Source organism: Periophthalmus magnuspinnatus, chromosome 18, assembly GCF_009829125.3.
Source record: "Periophthalmus magnuspinnatus isolate fPerMag1 chromosome 18, fPerMag1.2.pri, whole genome shotgun sequence".
Classification (NCBI taxonomy): domain Eukaryota; kingdom Metazoa; phylum Chordata; class Actinopteri; order Gobiiformes; family Gobiidae; genus Periophthalmus; species Periophthalmus magnuspinnatus.
This window is the reverse complement of record NC_047143.1, coordinates 71,185-89,082: the sequence shown is the minus strand read 5'-3', so window position 1 is coordinate 89,082 and position 17,898 is coordinate 71,185. Positions and strand designations below refer to the sequence as shown.

At 48.5% G+C, this 17,898-nt stretch overlaps 1 protein-coding gene across 1 annotated transcript in view; it reads left to right on the top strand.

Annotated features, from left to right (window-relative positions):
• The first annotated feature begins 986 nt into the window (after positions 1–986).
• The window catches only part of zgc:158659 (uncharacterized protein LOC791141 homolog), a 33,449-nt gene continuing 16,537 nt past the window's right edge, over positions 987–17,898 (top strand). Inside the window, exons 1-10 of the mRNA XM_033983993.2 lie at positions 987–1,099; positions 7,938–8,041; positions 8,513–8,675; positions 10,124–10,333; positions 10,650–10,717; positions 11,995–12,123; positions 12,280–12,333; positions 12,872–12,981; positions 13,216–13,357; positions 14,291–14,376. Coding sequence (XP_033839884.1) covers positions 1,015–1,099; positions 7,938–8,041; positions 8,513–8,675; positions 10,124–10,333; positions 10,650–10,717; positions 11,995–12,123; positions 12,280–12,333; positions 12,872–12,981; positions 13,216–13,357; positions 14,291–14,376 — 1,151 coding nt within the window. The 5' untranslated portion in view covers positions 987–1,014. The remainder of the gene's footprint in view (positions 1,100–7,937; positions 8,042–8,512; positions 8,676–10,123; positions 10,334–10,649; positions 10,718–11,994; positions 12,124–12,279; positions 12,334–12,871; positions 12,982–13,215; positions 13,358–14,290; positions 14,377–17,898) is intronic.

Sequence of the window (17,898 nt, the reverse complement as noted above, 5' to 3'; positions counted from 1 at the left end):
TACCACTGCAGCGTCTCCATGGAGACCGTATCCCCCATATCTGAGAGGGATGGGGGAGGAGGGCCGTCGCCATGGAGACTGTATCTTGAGCACACAAAAGAGAACAGAGACGAGTGTAATTTAATACAAAATATGAACATCACACTAACACCACACTCTGTGCATATCACACTCTGTGTATATCACACTCTGTGGACATCACACTCTGTGGACATCACACTCTGTGTATATCACACTCTGTGTACATCACACTCTGTGTACATCACACTCTGTCTACATCACACTCTGTGTACATCACACTCTGTGTATATCACACTCTGTGTACATCACACTCTGTGGACATCACACTCTGTGTATATCACACTCTGTGTATATCACACTCTGTGGACATCACACTGACAGGATGGTTCATTTGGAGTTGGAGCTTAGACCTGTTTTCATTCTATTGTTTTGTTTTAATCCCCCCACTATCACACACACACACACACCCCACACACACCCCACACACCCACACACACACACACACACTGCCCCCCCCTCCCTGACCCTCACACAAAAGACTGCCCCACTTTATCTGTAACGCTTCATTTAAGACTCAACTCTGACCTGGAGAAGGGTCCAGCTTTAGTCCAGACCAGGACCAGGCTCAGTGCAAAGTGCTGCTGAGGTCATGGTGACCTGTGGTCAGGTTCATTCAGCAGAGGGTCTGAGGGCCACATTCGGCCCCTGGGCCATAGACTGTCCCTGAGCTACAGACTCCTGACTCCCGGTCAGACCTAGGGTCAGACACACTCTCTTCTCTTCTGTGCATTGTGTTGTGGTCAGAGTCAGTGTTTATGGTCAGGGTCAGCATCAGACACACTCTCGTCTCTTCACACTTGTGCGTCAGGGTCAGACACTCTCGTCTCTTCACACTTGTGCGTCAGGGTCAGACACTCTCGTCTCTTCACACTTGTGCGTTGCGTCTCACCTGTGCAGGTGCAGAGGAGCGGCAGCCTGTGATTGGTGGTTACCATGGTGCCCAGGCCATCGTCAGGGGAACTGTGGGGGCTCCACCTGATGCCCCCCCGGATCCAGGTCGACTGCTGTTTACCCAATGGTAAATATCACAACTACTACTACTACTACTACTACTACTATGGTCATTTAGGTCCTAAAGGAACTACTACTACTGCTACTACCGTTACCATTACTACTACAGTACTAGTACTGCATCAGGCAGACTGTGTTTAGTGAACAGGGTCTAAATACCTGGTTTGTTTTTGATTCTGAGGCTAACAGCTCAGTGTCATTTCTGTTTAAAAGCAAAAGATGAAGTTAAAATCTGTCACTGGACAAATCGTTGTAGGAGTGAAGACGTTTCTCTGCTCGTCCAAGTCTCTTCTTCTTCAGTTCTGGTCAGATTCCTGCTGGACACTGCCTTATATCTGTCTGAAGGAGGCGCTAACTACTCTGAAACTGTAAACAGCTTTTGTTTCAAGTTTCATATGAAACTACCGTATTCAACATTTGCTGAATAGGGTAGTTTCAATAATTGCAATTGCAGAACTGTCCTCACAATGAAACAGAATTATTGTCCTTTGCTGTAGTTTAATTACAGGATCTGTTTGTTTTACAGGCTTTTCCAAAAATGTCTGAGTAATAAGAGACAGACAGGGAAGAACAAGCGAAGAATATGATACATGCAGCATTTCTTATTCAGTACAGATTTGGTTTTATAAAGTAAACCACCAGCATTTTTACTCCTGATGCCCTGTATGTGTGGGTTTACTCCTGATGCCCTGTATGTGTGGGTTTACTCCTGATGCCCTGTATGTGTGGGTTTACTCCTGATGCCCTGTATCTGTGGTTTCATATCTGACGATTTATGATGACCCCGATAAACCCCTTCTATTTTGATTCCATTCCAAAACAATTTTATATTAGAATTTGTCCTAAATCATGAATTTTTCTTTTTCTCGTTCAATAACTTTTAAATCAAACTATTTTTAAAATGGTCTCAACTATGTTTTAACTTGTGGAATTAACTGATCAACATCAAATCCTGAACAATATAAATCCGTATCATCTCAAAAACAACCAACTCCAATATTTTAGATACTTTATAAATGTCATTCAAATAAAGAATGAATAACTTTGGCCCCAGGACAGGACCTTGAGGACTTCCACATGATAAAGTTTTATGAAGTGATACTGTACCATTACTGATACTGTAATACCTGCTGTTTGACTCACACCATCCACTGCAGCACAAACTCGGAGTGATCCGGACACTACACCACAGAGACACAAACACAGAGGGAAAAGTGAAGGAGGAGCAACATGTGGACAAAGTCCTCTCTGCTTGTGGAGATCCAAAATGGGCCTTCAATAGATCGAAGAGCTAAAAAACAGGACAACAAGGATTCTGAACCTAGAAGGAGAGGAGTTACCATCCCTTACACTGCAGGTGTGTCTGAAAAACTTCAGAGAATCTTCAGACAGGATGAGATTCTTGTCTTTTTCAAACCCACAAACACTTTAAGACAAAAATTGGTTCACCCTAAGGACAAAACCCCGAGCCATAAACAAAGTAATGTGTCTACTCCATTCAGTGAAGAGTGAGCGTCACACTGGAGAAACTAAACAGCTGCTCCATAAGAGGATGGACCAACAGAGAGTTCCTCTGGACCCCAGTCCGCCGTGCATCTCCATCTTAAAGACACTGACCACCTCCTCTGAAGACAGTGAAGTTCAGATCTTAGCCAGAGAAAAGAAATGGTTTGAGAGAGGAGGTAAAGAAGCTATTTTTGTTAGGAAAGAGAATCCTTCCTAACCAGCTCTTACTCACTCCTCTGATCCAGAACAATCACACGTCTGTCAGAGTAAACGATGTTCAATAGAATCGAATGATTTACGTAGATTGATAAATATACCACTTGTATTTGGTTTATTATCAACTGCTGATGTTACATTTTCTATAAAGTCCATCACTGCTAGAGATATGGATCTATTATTGAGAAATCCATACTGCTGATCATATAATATCCTAGATTTTTCTAGAAAACTATCCAGTTGAACAAACAACTTTTCACATTTTTTGAAAATTGATCTAATAATGAAATGGGCCTAGAGTTAGTGACTTGTTGCTTATCACCATCTTTATAAATAATTGGGAGCACTTTAGTCAGTTTCATTTTCTCAGGAAATGTCCCTGTTAACAAAAGAACTGCTGCAGATGTAAGTTAAAGGCTTCACTTTCATGACCTCCTCGATCACTGACAGATCAATATTCTTACAGTCTGTAGATCTCATACACTTCACGTCTGTCCCTCTCACACAGCTACAACAAACATAAAACTGATTCATGTTAATCCTGAGTTTCCATCTGCAACATGAGTTTGTTGCATTTGATTTGTGAAGGTTGTGCCACATTAACAAAAAAGGTATGAAATTCATCATGAGTTTCTTGTACATTGTCAGTTACTTTGCATCATTTTTCATTATTTGTGTTGTGAATGTTTGACTCACATGGCCAAGATTCTGAAATCGCTGCAACGCTGGATTTGAATCTGCTGTTAAAGTGGATCACAGTTGATGCTTTAATTTCATCTTCAGAATAATATCCACAGTCCAAATTTAACTTCTCAGACAAATAGCCACCAGGATCAATGTCTGTTTCTGCATCATAGGACGTGTAATCCTGGTGTTCAAAAGTATTAAAGTGTATAATGTTCTCGATTTTGCTTGATTACTTTTTTCTTTTTGGTTGGCCTTAGGTTTGACAGGACCAAGCAGTTCATTTTTCCAACTCAGTCTTGTATTCTTACTTAAATTAGTCCAAGTCTTTGATTTCTCATCTTGTCATTATTTCTGATTTCCTCTGGTGTTCCACTGAGTTTGATCAGTTCCTTGTCCATGTATCCTGATCTTCTGTTTCTTTAGGACTGTTTCTTTAGGACTTGCCTGTCGTCCAATCTCTGCATTTTTCCTCGTGAGGTGTTCATTTACATCTACACGTGAGCCCTTGAGTTTTTTAGTTAACTTTAGCACTTCAACTTTATGTTTGTGATTTGCAAATCTGAAAATGATCTTGGGGCTATTTCTTTGTTTCAGAGGAATCGTGTGACAGGCAAAGATGTTCCTACTTTCTAGAGCAATGTCTTTGCTGTGAAAGAAATCTATGGTTTGTTGTTCAAGTGTGTGTAGTTCACCTGGTAGAGCATCTTCAACCTACTTGTCTCCTGCTGTAGTCCTGCAGAGGTGTGGTCCTTGTCTCCTGCTGTAGTCCTGCAGAGGTGTGGTCCCTCCTTGTCTCCTGCTGTAGTCCTGCAAAGGTGTGGTCCTTGTCTCCTGCTGTAGTCCTGCAGAGGTGTGGTCCTTGTCTTCTGCTGTAGTCCTGCAGAGGTGTGGTCCTTGTCTCCTGCTGTAGTCCTGCAGAGGTGTGGTCCCTCCTTGTCTCCTGCTGTAGTCCTGCAGAGGTGTGGTCCTTGTCTCCTGCTGTAGTCCTGCAGAGGTGTGGTCCCTCCTTGTCTCCTGCTGTAGTCCTGCAGAGGTGTGGTCCTTGTCTCCTGCTGTAGTCCTGCAGAGGTGTGGTCCCTCCTTGTCTCCTGCTGTAGTCCTGCAGAGGTGTAGTCCTTGTCTCCTGCTGTAGTCCTGCAGAGGTGTGGTCCTTGTCTCCTGCTGTAGTCCTGCAGAGGTGTGGTCCTTGTCTCCTGCTGTAGTCCTGCAGAGGTGTGGTCCTTGTCTCCTGCTGTAGTCCTGCAGAGGTGTGGTCCTTGTCTCCTGCTGTAGTCCTGCAGAGGTGTGGTCCTTGTCTCCTGCTGTAGTCCTGCAGAGGTGTGGTCCTTGTCTCCTGCTGTAGTCCTGCAGAGGTGTGGTCCTTGTCTTCTGCTGTAGTCCTGCAGAGGTGTGGTCCTTGTCTCCTGCTGTAGTCCTGCAGAGGTGTGGTCCTTGTCTCCTGCTGTAGTCCTGCAGAGGTGTGGTCCCTCCTTGTCTCCTGCTGTAGTCCTGCAGAGGTGTGGTCCCTCCTTGTCTCCTGCTGTAGTCCTGCAGAGGTGTGGTCCTTGTCTCCTGCTGTAGTCCTGCAGAGGTGTGGTCCTTGTCTCCTGCTGTTGTCCTGCAGAGGTGTGGTCCTTGTCTCCTGCTGTAGTCCTGCAGAGGTGTGGTCCTTGTCTCCTGCTGTAGTCCTGCAGAGGTGTGGTCCTTGTCTCCTGCTGTTGTCCTGCAGAGGTGTGGTCCCTCCTTGTCTCCTGCTGTAGTCCTGCAGAGGTGTGGTCCTTGTCTCCTGCTGTTGTCCTGCAGAGGTGTGGTCCTTGTCTTCTGCTGTAGTCCTGCAGAGGTGTGGTCCTTGTCTTCTGCTGTAGTCCTGCAGAGGTGTGGTCCTTGTCTCCTGCTGTAGTCCTGCAGAGGTGTGGTCCTTGTCTCCTGCTGTAGTCCTGCAGAGGTGTGGTCCCTCCTTGTCTCCTGCTGTAGTCCTGCAGAGGTGTGGTCCTTGTCTCTTGCTGTTGTCCTGCAGAGGTGTGGTCCTTGTCTCCTGCTGTAGTCCTGCAGAGGTGTGGTCCCTCCTTGTCTCCTGCTGTAGTCCTGCAGAGGTGTGGTCCTTGTCTCCTGCTGTAGCCCTGCAGAGGTGTGGTCCCTCCTTGTCTCCTGCTGTAGTCCTGCAGAGGTGTGGTCCCTCCTTGTCTCCTGCTGTTGTCCTGCAGAGGTGTGGTCCTTGTCTCCTGCTGTTGTCCTGCAGAGGTGTGGTCCTTGTCTCCTGCTGTAGTCCTGCAGAGGTGTGGTCCTTGTCTCCTGCTGTTGTCCTGCAGAGGTGTGGTCCTTGTCTCCTGCTGTAGTCCTGCAGAGGTGTGGTCCCTCCTTGTCTCCTGCTGTTGTCCTGCAGAGGTGTGGTCCTTGTCTCCTGCTGTAGTCCTGCAGAGGTGTGGTCCTTGTCTCCTGCTGTAGTCCTGCAGAGGTGTGGTCCTTGTCTCCTGCTGTAGTCCTGCAGAGGTGTGGTCCTTGTCTCCTGCTGTAGTCCTGCGGAGGTGTGGTCCTTGTCTCCTGCTGTAGTCCTGCAGAGGTGTGGTCCTTGTCTCCTGCTGTAGTCCTGCAGAGGTGTGGTCCCTCCTTGTCTCCTGCTGTAGTCCTGCAGAGGTGTGGTCCCTCCTTGTCTCCTGCTGTAGTCCTGCAGAGGTGTGGTCCTTGTCTCCTGCTGTAGTCCTGCAGAGGTGTGGTCCTTGTCTCCTGCTGTAGTCCTGCAGAGGTGTGGTCCTTGTCTCCTGCTGTAGTCCTGCAGAGGTGTGGTACCTCCTTGTCTCCTGCTGTAGTCCTGCAGAGGTGTGGTCCCTCCTTGTCTCCTGCTGTTGTCCTGCAGAGGTGTAGTCCTTGTCTCCTGCTGTTGTCCTGCAGAGGTGTGGTCCTTGTCTCCTGCTGTTGTCCTGCAGAGGTGTGGTCCTTGTCTCCTGCTGTTGTCCTGCAGAGGTGTGGTTCTTGTCTCCTGCTGTAGTCCTGCAGAGGTGTGGTCCTTGTCTCCTGCTGTTGTCCTGCAGAGGTGTGGTCCTTGTCTCCTGCTGTAGTCCTGCAGAGGTGTGGTTCTTGTCTCCTGCTGTAGTCCTGCAGAGGTGTGGTCCTTGTCTCCTGCTGTTGTCCTGCAGAGGTGTGGTCCTTGTCTCCTGCTGTTGTCCTGCAGAGGTGTGGTCCCTCCTTGTCTCCTGCTGTAGTCCTGCAGAGGTGTGGTCCTTGTCTCCTGCTGTAGTCCTGCAGAGGTGTGGTTTCTTGTTCCAAGTATTCCAGTCTTTTTTAAATTCATCAATCTTCTTGTTTTTTTTTGTGATTCTGTAATTGCTCATTTGTCCAGGTCTGATCCTTAACCATGTTACTCAACTCTTCGGTCATTGAGTTAAGTGATTTTTTTCACTTCTTCCACGTCTCGGCGATCTTCTTTGCCACTGTTCTATATCTTTTGCTTAAGTTTTGTTGTTGATTAATCAGACTTCCAATACATGTAATTCAAGTGTCTCCCAAATTTGTGCCTATTTGTGTCCAAATAGGAGAAAAAAAAGTGTTCAATGACTCACAAATGTTTTGATTAAAGCATGTTTAGTCCTGACTCTCAGCACCAGCAGGAGGCCAGGACTAAACCAGGACTAAACCAGGACTAAACCAGGACTAAACCAGCACTAAACCAGGACTAAACCAGGACTAAACCAGGACTAAACCAGGACTAAACCAGGACTAAACCAGCACTAAACCAGGACTAAACCAGGACTAAACCAGTACTACAGCAGGAGGCTGGCCCCTGAAGTCTTCAGAGTGTGAGATGGTTCATGTGGCTCATGTGGGAGATGTTCTTTGGTGCTGGTTCATGGAGAGACTTGTTCAGACAGAGCTGCTTTAAAGTCTCTGAGCCACAGGAGCCAGAGACTGAGCCACAGGACACGTGTGTGAAGTACTTCCTGGTTCTAGTCCTGCCCCGAGCAGCAGTGTTCTGGATGTTCTGGATGTTCTGGATGTTCTGGATGTTCTGTTCTGTGGCTCGTTTGGAGAGTCCAGTGATCAGGACGTTACAGTCGTCTGACCTCCTGGACACAAATGTATGAATATTTATTTAAACAGTCTAAGAGCTAAAACCCTGAACATCCACAGACAAAAGGATCAGACTTAAAAGTATTTTCAGTTTGTGGGACCAGAGTGAGCAGCAGGAGTTACACTGTTTGACATGCAGAAGAGGTCATGAGAGGTCATGAGAGGTCATCAGAGGTCATCAGAGGTCATGAGAGGTCATCAGAGGTCATGAGAGATCATCAGAGGTCATGAGAGGTCATGAGAGATCATCAGAGGTCATGAGAGGACATCGTAGGTCATCAGAGGTCATGAGAGGTCATCAGAGGTCATCGTAGGTCATCAGAGGTCATGAGAGATCATCGGAGGTCATCAGAGGTCATGTACATGTGACTTGTTTTATTCTCATATTTCAGGGATGCTGGTGAGTCTGGAGTGTCTGAGGGAGACTCCTCTGATCGACATAAAACAGCAGCTGTTCACAGAGGCCAGGAAGTACCCCCTCTACCACCTCCTACAGGTAACTACAGGTACTACACCCAACACCTCCTACAGGTAACTACAGGTACTACACCCAACACCTCCTACAGGTAACTACAGGTACTACACCCAACACCTCCTACAGGTAACTACAGGTACTACACCCAACACCTCCTACAGGTAACTACAGGTACTACACGACGAGAGGCCAAATGGACGACTGAGGGACAGAGACAACTGTCAAAGCTCATGCTGCTTTCTCTGATCTGATTGGTTAAACTGTGCTGTTCCCTGCTCTGATTGGTTAAAGAGGGGGTATTATGCAAAATTCACTTTTTTGAGAGTATTCCCATGTTATAACCTTGTTCCCTCATCAAAAACATGCTTGTCCATACATGCCCATCAAAGTAAATACCTCCTCTTTAATACCCCATAGAAGTAAATACCCCCTCTTTAAACTTTCTTTGTGGTTATTGGTTAAACTCTGCTCTTCTCTGTTTTGATTGGTCAGGAGGAGTCATGCTATATCTTTGTGGGCGTGACACAGGAAGCAGAGAGGGAGGAGTTTTATGATGAAACGCGGCGTCTATGCGACCTGCGTCTCTTCCACCCGATTCTCAAAGTCATCGAACCCATCGGCAACAGAGAGGAGAAGATCCTGAACCGTGAGATCGGTGAGAGGAAAAACATCACCAAAATATCACCAAAACATCATTGAAACATCACCAAAATATATTTTAGACCTGGTTTAGTCCTGGTTTAGTCCTGGTTTTGTCGTAACGGCTAGTGCGTGTGCAGACCAATGAGTGCAGACTCGGGGGCAGTTTACAGGGCGTTTATTTACAGTGAGGATCAAAGTCAATTCAGATTATTCGCTAATCATACACAGGACGTAGGGCAGGGCAGGAGCGGGATAAACCAGGACTGGCACGGGAGCAGAGACTGCCGGGACCGAGACACGATGAGACCAGGGGCCGGACCAGGAGAGACTGAGCTGGGGTAATCCAGAGAGCGGAAGCCAGAGCAGGAGACGGGAAGCACACCGGAGACCAAAACAGGGCGGGAGGCAGGGCAGAGGGCAGACAATACCGGAGCTGGAGCACAGAGGCAGGAGCGAGCGAGGGCAGGAATCGGGAAGGAGGTGAAAAATCCAATAAGCAAACAGGCTGGCAGGTAACAAAATGCAAAAATAGGCTGGAGCATTCACGTTGAACACGCGGACGGTCTGGCTCCGATTGTCTTCTGCCGAGTCCTCATATACTCGGCAGCAGGTGAAGGTAACTGCGCTGATGCGCTCCAGGTGTGTGTGGGAGGAGTCAGGAACTCCGCCCAGCTCCAGGCAGACAGGTAGGGGAGGGGGAGAGAGCACAGGAGGACAGGGACAAACGGGCATCATGACAGGTTTAGACCTGTTTTAGACCTGATTTAGACCTAGTTTAGACCTAGTTTAGACCTGGTTTAGTCCTGGTTTAGACCTGATTTAGACCTAGTTTAGACCTGGTTTAGTCCTGGTTTAGACCTGGTTTAGTCCTGATTTAGACCTGATTTAGACCTGGTTTAGACCTGGTTTAGACCTGGTTTATACCTGGTTTAGTCCTGGTTTAGACCTGATTTAGACCTAGTTTAGACCTGGTTTAGTCCTGGTTTAGACCTGGTTTAGTCCTGATTTAGACCTGATTTAGACCTAGTTTAGACCTGGTTTAGACCTGGTTTAGACCTGGTTTAGACCTGATTTAGACCTAGTTTAGACCTGGTTTAGACCTGGTTTAGACCTGATTTAGACCTAGTTTAGACCTGGTTTAGACCTGGTTTAGACCTGGTTTAGACCTGTTTTAGACCTGGTTTAGACCTGGTTTAGACCTGGTTTAGACCTGGTTTAGTCCTGTTTTAGACCTGGTTTAGTCCTGTTTTAGACCTGTTTTAGACCTGGTTTAGACCTATTTTAGACCTGGTTTAGACCCGGTTTAGTCCTGGTTTAGACCTGTTATAGTCCTGTTTTAGACCTGTTTTAGACCTGTTTTAGACCTGGTTTAGACCTGGTTTAGACCTGTTTTAGACCTGTTTTAGACCTGGTTTAGACCTAGTTTAGACCTGGTTTAGACCTGGTTTGGTTCTGTTTCAGGCTTTGCGATCGGCATGCCGGTGTGTGAGTTCGAGCTCTTGAAGGATGCAGAGGTGCAGGAGTTTCGGAGGTCCATACTGAGCGTGTGCAGAGAGGCTGTGGAGGAGCGGGAGGCAGGGGGCGCTCACTCCCAGGCCCTGTACGTCTACCCCCCCAACGTGGAGACGAGTCCGGAACTGCCCCTGCACCTGTACCAGCGCTTGGACCAGGGTAAGACCTCCCAAAGACCAGGTTTAGACCAGGTTTACTCCTGGTTTACGTCAGGTTTAGACTGGGTTTAGACCGGGTTTAGGCCAGGTTTAGTCCTGGTTTACATCAGGTTTAGACCGGGTTTAGACTGGGTTTAGACTGGGTTTACACCAGGTTTAGTCCTGGTTTACATCAGGTTTAGACCGGGTTTAGACTGGGTTTACACCAGGTTTAGTCCTGGTTTACATCAGGTTTAGACCGGGTTTAGACTGGGTTTACACCAGGTTTAGTCCTGGTTTATCACCGGGTTTAAGACTTCACACTTCTGTATTTGCAGGCCGTCTGATCGTTACCATCTGGGTCATTGTGTCACCGTCCAACTCCAAACAGAAGTACACGCTCAAGGTACTGCTAATACTACAAATACTACAAAATACTAATACTACCACTACTAATACTAATACTACTAATACTACACAGTCAGTGTCAACCTCGTTGTAGCCCACAGTCCTCATGAAGACAGTGAGGACTAGGTTAGTGAGCAGGTTAGTAGGTTGAAAGTTTAAGTGTGTTTTATTTTGAAGGTGAGCCAGAGCAGTCTTTTATTTTGAAGGTGAAGGGTAAAGTCAATTCAATTCAATTCATTTTATTTTTGTAACGCCCAAAGTCACAACAACAGTTGTCTCGAAGGGCGTTCATGTTTTGGTTGATGGGGAAACCGGAGTACCCGGAGGAAACCCATCCAGACACGAGGAGAAACATGAAAAACTCCACACAGAAAGGCCTGGTGACCCGGGGATCAACCAAACCTTCTGCTGTGAGACATGAGCCACTCAGCCATCGAGATATACACACAAAAACACAACAACACACAAAAACACAACAACACACAAAAACACACAACACACAAAAACAAACAACACACAAAAACACACAACACACAAAAACACAACAACACACAAAAACAAACAGGAAAATCAAACAACAGGAAAAATCAGACAAAACAAGAAAAATCGGCCAGGTGAGGAGGAGGAAGACCAGACGAGGAGGAGGAGAGGGTCCAGCTGTCATCGGGGCATCTGAAAGAGATACACTCCACAGGGGGAGTGGGACAGGGGACAACATGTGAATAGCATTGCTGATGAGAAAATAGGACAAAGTAGAGGATAGTGCTCAGGTTGCCATACTTCCCCCAGCTAGTTACTCCTACTGCAGCCTGTCTTATCCCGGGTTTGTCCCTAACTCCCTCACTATGTAACCTGGTCTATACCGAAGAGGAAGGTTTTAAGCCTGGTCTTAAATACAGAGACTGTGGGGGCCTGTTTAACATCAGCAGGGAGTTGATTCCATAGCACAGGAGCTTGGTAACTGAATGCTCTCCCTCCCACTGTACTTTTGGACACTCTAGGAACCACTAATAGTCCTGCATTCTGAGAGCGGAGTGCTCTGTTTGGCTGGTACGGGACAATAGCATCTTGCAGATAGGATGGGGCCATACCGTTTAGGGCTTTGTATGTCAGGAGGACGACTTTGAATTTGATTCTAAGCTCGACAGGAAGCCAGTGCAGATATTTTAGTACAGGACTGATGTGGTCTCTTCTTTTAGTTCCTGTTAAGACTCTGGCCGCTGCATTTTGGACCAACTGGAGGCTCCTTATAGTAAAGTGTGTTTTATTTTGAAGGTGAGCCACAGCAGTCTTCCAGAGCAGCTGATCGCTGAGTCCATCAGGAAGAAGAGTCGCTCGATGCATCTGTCGCCACAGCAACTGCGCCTGTGTGTACAGGAGTACCAGGGACAGTATATACTCAAGGTACTACTACTACTACTACTACTACTACTGCTACTACTACTACAGCTGGAGTACCAGGGACAGTATATACTCAAGGTATTACTACTACTACCGGGGACAGTTCTACTTCCGTTCCTTTGAAAAGTGCAGTTCCACAGTCTCTGTCTCTGTCCCCAGGTGTGTGGATGTGATGAGTATCTGCTGGAGAAGTATCCACTGAGTCAGTACAAGGTAATCACACACACACCCACACACACACACACACCCCTACACACACACACCCACCCCCACACACACACGCACCCCCCCCCACCCCCCCCCCCCCCACACACCCACCCCCACCCCCCCACACACACCCCTACCACACACACACACCCCCACACACCCCCCCCCACACCCACCCCCCCACACACACCCCCACACACACACCCCCACACACACACCCCCCCCCCCCACCCCCACCCCCCCCCCCCCACCCCCCCCCACCCCCCCACACACACACACACCCACCCCCCCACACACACCCCCCCACCCCCCCACACCCCCCCCACACACACACACCCCCCCACACACACATCCTACAGAACAGACCAATGTTTTTTAACATTATTATAACCATCTCTGTCCTCTCCTCCTTCCCTCTTTTTTCCTTCCCCTCCCCTCCTCTACCCTCCCTCTTCTTCTCCTCCTCTTCCCCCCTCCTCCTCTCTTCTCCTTCTCTCCTCCCCTTCTCCCCCCTCCTCCTCCTCCTCTTCTCCTCCTCCCTCAGTACATCCGCTCGTGTCTGTCTGTGGGGCGTCTTCCTCACCTGATGCTTGTGTCCAAAGACTCTCTTTACTCTCAGCTCCCGTCCTCAGGCTTTGTCACGCCATCATACAGGTACAGGAAGGGCATCTGACACACAGGGAGGGCATCTGACGCACAGGGAGGGCATCTGATGCACAGGGAGGGCATCTGACGCACAGGGAGGGCATCTGACACACAGGGAGGGCATCTGACGCACACGGAGGGCATCTGATGCACAGGGAGGGCATCTGATGCACAGGGAGGGCATCTGATGCACAGGGAGGGCATCTGACACACAGGGAGGGCTCATGTCTGTGTGCCTTTCAGCCGTAGGACTCCTCAGCCCTCCCCTTGTCCCTCTGGTTCTGGTTCTGACTCGATCCGGTCTCTGTGGGCCTTTAACACTCTGCTGAGGATCAGACTCCTCTGCGCCACGTACGTCAACGTCAACATCCGCGACATCGACAAGGTCAGTCTGTCTGCCATTTGTCTATGTCTGTCATGATCCGCACTGTCCGCTCCTGGTTTTCCTCCCTGCGTGCTCTTCCCCCTCCCTCACCTGCTTGTACCTGGAGCTGGGCGGAGCTCTCGGCTCCTCCCGTGCGCACCTGCTCTCCATCTGGCTAATCACCACACCTGCCATGGATAAGAGGAGATGGGGGAAGACACTCGGGGCGAGATCGTCTGTTTGTCCTCATCCTGCCTGTGTCGTCCTCACTTGTTCCTGTCGTGCCTGCGTTCCTGTTGTCCCTGTGTTCCTGTCATGCCCCGGCCCTGGATGTCTCCTGCCCGCTCTGCCCTACGCCCGTCTGGTCTGCCTGTTCCTGTTTTCCTGTCGTGCCTGTGTTCCTGCTCACCTCCGGATCACCCTCTGTTTGTACTTGTCCTATTCCTACAATAAATCCTGTAAATCTGCCCCGAGTCTGTATCCCTTGGTCTGCTACACACACCTGTTACGACAATGTGTGTCTGCATCTGTCCATGTCTGTCTGCGTCTGACTGTGTCTGTCTGCATCTGTCTGCATCTGTCTGCGTTTGTCTGCGTCTGCGCGACTCTGTCTGCCGTCTGTCTGTCGTCTGTCTGCCGTCTGTCTGCATTTGTATGCGTCTGTCTGCATCAGTTCTAAAGGTTTGTTATTTTTAAGGTTTTTTTTTTTTTACACTTTTTTGAAAGTAAATACTTATTTCTAATTATTTTTGTGCCATTTTTTAAAATAATTGTTAATAATTTTTTTCTCTAAATGGTATTTGATTTTCCTGTCACAGACACATAAACTCTAATATTTACTGTGTTATTCATATAAATGTAAGAGTCTGAACTTGTAATCTCATAGATATTCACTCTGTTGCCGTGGTGACATTGTGTCTCTGTTGCCATAGTAACTGCTGTGTCTCTTTTCAGATCTATGTCAGAACGGGCATCTATCATGGAGGAGAACCTCTGTGTGACAACGTCAACACCCAGAGAGTGCCCTGCTCCAACCCCAGGTATTTCTATACTCCCCTACACCCCATAATACTCTAATATACCCCACTATACCCCATATACCCCATTACACCCTGCTATACCCCCATAACTCCTATACCCCCTCTATACCCTACTATACGCCACGATTCCCTACTATACCCCAGTATACCACCCTATACCCCACTGTACCCTACTATACCCCATCACACCCCACTATACCATATTATACCCCATTATACCCCATCCATCCATCCATCCATCCATCCATTTTCTTCCGCTTATCCGGGGCCGGGTCGCGGGGGCAGCAGTCTAAGCAGGGACTCCCAGACTTCCCTCACCCCGGACACGTCCTCCAGCTCCTCCGATGGTACCCCAAGGTGTTCCCAGGCCAGCCAAGAGACATAGTCCCTCCAGCGTGTCCTGGGTCTTCCCCGGGGCCTCCTCCCGGTGGGACATGCCCAGAACACCTCCCTAGGGAGGTGTCCAGGAGGCATCCTGAGCAGATGCCCGAGCCTCAGCTGCTCCTCTCAACGTGTAGGAGCAGCGGCTCTACTCCGAGCTCCTCCCGTGTGACCGAGCTCCTCACCCTATCCCTAAGGGTGCGCCCGGCCACTCTGCGGAGGAAACCCATTTCAGCCGCTTGTATCCGCGACCTTGTCCTTTCGGTCATTACCCAGAGCTCATGACCATAGGTGAGGGTAGGAACGTAGATTGAGGTAAATCGAGAGCTTCGCCTTCCGGCTCAGCTCCTTCTTTACCACAACGGACCGATACAGCGACCGCATCACTGCAGACGCTGCACCGACCCGCCTGTCAATCTCCCGCTCCATCCTTCCCTCACTCGTGAACAAGACCCCGAGATACTTGAACTCCTCCACTTGGGGCAGAGACTCACCACCCACCCGGAGAGAGCAAACCACCTTTTTCCGGTCGAGAACCATGGCCTCGGATTTGGAGGAGCTGATTCTCATCCCAGCCGCTTCACACTCGGCTGCAAACCGCCCCAGTGCCTGCTGCAGGTCCTGGCTCGAAGAAGCCATCAGGACAACATCATCTGCAAACAGCAGAGATGAAATCCTGTGGTTCCCAAACCAGGCCCCCTCCGGCCCCTGGCTGCGCCTAGAAATTCTGTCCATAAATATAATGAACAGAACCGGTGACAAAGGGCAGCCCTGGCGGAGTCCAACATGCACCGGGAACAGGTCTGACTTACTGCCGGCAATGCGAACACAGCTCCTGCTCCGATCATACAGGGACCGGACAGCCCTTAGCAAAGGGCCCCGGACCCCATACTCCCAGAGCATCCCCCAAAGGACACCACGAGGGACACGGTCGAATGCCTTCTCCAGATCCACACAACACATGTGGACTGGTTGGGCATACTCCCATGAGCCCTCGAGGACCCGATAGAGAGTATAGAGCTGGTCCAGTGTTCCACGACCGGGACGAAAACCACACTGCTCCTCCTGAATCCGAGGTTCGACTATCGGTCGGATTCTCCTCTCCAGTACCCTGGAATAGACCTTACCGGGAAGGCTGAGGAGTGTGATCCCCCTGTAATTGGAACACACCCTCCGGTCCCCCTTCTTATACAGAGGGACCACCACCCCGGTCTGCCATTCCACAGGTACTGTCCCCGACCGCTACGCGATGTTGCAGAGATGTGTCAGCCAAGACAGCCCCACAACATCCAGAGACTTGAGGTACTCAGGACGGATCTCGTCCACCCCCGGAGCCTTGCCACCGAGGAGCTTGCCAACCACCTCAGTGACTTCAGCCAGGGTGATGGACGAGTCCGCCTCTGGGTCCCCAGTTTCTGCCCATTATACCCCCTATACCCTATTATACCCCACTATATCACCCTATACCCCACTATACCCTACTATACCCCATCACACCCCACTATACCATATTATACCCCATTATACCCCCTATACCCTATTATACCCCACTATACCACCCTATACCCCACTATACCCTATTATACCCCACTATACCCTATTATACCACTCTATACCCCACTATACCCTATTATACCACTCTATACCCCATTATACCCTATTATACCCCACTATAACCCAATATACCCTATTATACCACTCTATACCCTACTATAATCCACTATGCCCTATTATACCCCATTACACAACCCTATACCCCACTATACCCTATTATACCACTCTATACCCCACTATATCCTATTATACCCCCACTATACCCACCTATACCCCACTATACCCTATTATACCACTCTATACCTCACTATACCCTACTATACCCCACTATGCCCTATAATACCCCATTACACCACCCTATACCCCCTATACCCCACTATGCCGTATTATACCACTCTATACCCCACTGTACCCTATTATACCACTCTATACCCCACTGTACCCTATTATACCACTCTATACCCCACTGTACCCTATTATTCAATTCAGTTCAATTCATTTATTTTTGTAACGCCCAAAATCACAACAACAGTTGTCTGAAGGGCGTTCATGTTTTGGTTGATGGGGGAAACCGGAGTACCCGGAGGAAACCCATCCAGACACGAGGAGAAACAAGAAAAACTCCACACAGAAAGGCCTGGGCGACCTGGGGATCAACCAAACCTTCTGCTGTGACAAACAAAACAACACACAAAAACAAAACAACACACAAAAACAAAACAACAGGAAAAATCAGACAAAACAAGAAAAATCGGCCAGGCAAGGAGGAGGAGAGGGTCCAGCTGTCATCGGGGCATCTGAAAGAGATACACTCCACAGGGGGAGTGGGACAGGGGACAACATGTGAATAGCATTGCTGATGAGAAAATAGGACAAAGCAAAGGATAGTGCTCAGGTTGCCATACTTCCCCCAGCTAGTTACTCCTACTGCAGCCTGTCTTATCCCAGGTTTTAATGTCCCTAACTCCCTCACTATGTAACCTGGTCTATACCGAAGAGGAAGGTTTTAAGCCTGGTCTTAAATACAGAGACTGTGGGGGCCTGTTTAACATCAGCAGGGAGTTGATTCCATAGCACAGGAGCTTGGTAACTGAATGCTCTCCCTCCCACTGTACTTTTGGACACTCTAGGAACCACTAATAGTCCTGCATTCTGAGAGCGGAGTGCTCTGTTTGGCTGGTACGGGACAATAGCATCTTGCAGAGAGGATGGGGCCAAACCGTTTAGGGCTTTGTATGTCAGGAGGAGGACTTTGAATTTGATTCTAAGCTCGACAGGAAGCCAGTGCAGATATTTTAGTACAGGACTGATGTGGTCTCTTCTTTTACTTCCTGTTAGGACTCTGGCCGCTGCATTTTTGACCAACTGGAGGCTCCTTATAGTACTTTATAGTACTTTATAGTACTTTATAGTACTTTATAGTACTTTATAGTACTTTTGGGGCAGGCAGCGAGCAGAGAATTACAGTAATCAAGTCTGGAAGTAACAAATGCATGGATGAGTTTTTCAGCATCGTTTTTAGGTAAAATATTTCTAATTTTAGTTATATTTCGCAGGTGAAAGTATGCGGTTTTACAAGCTAGGTTT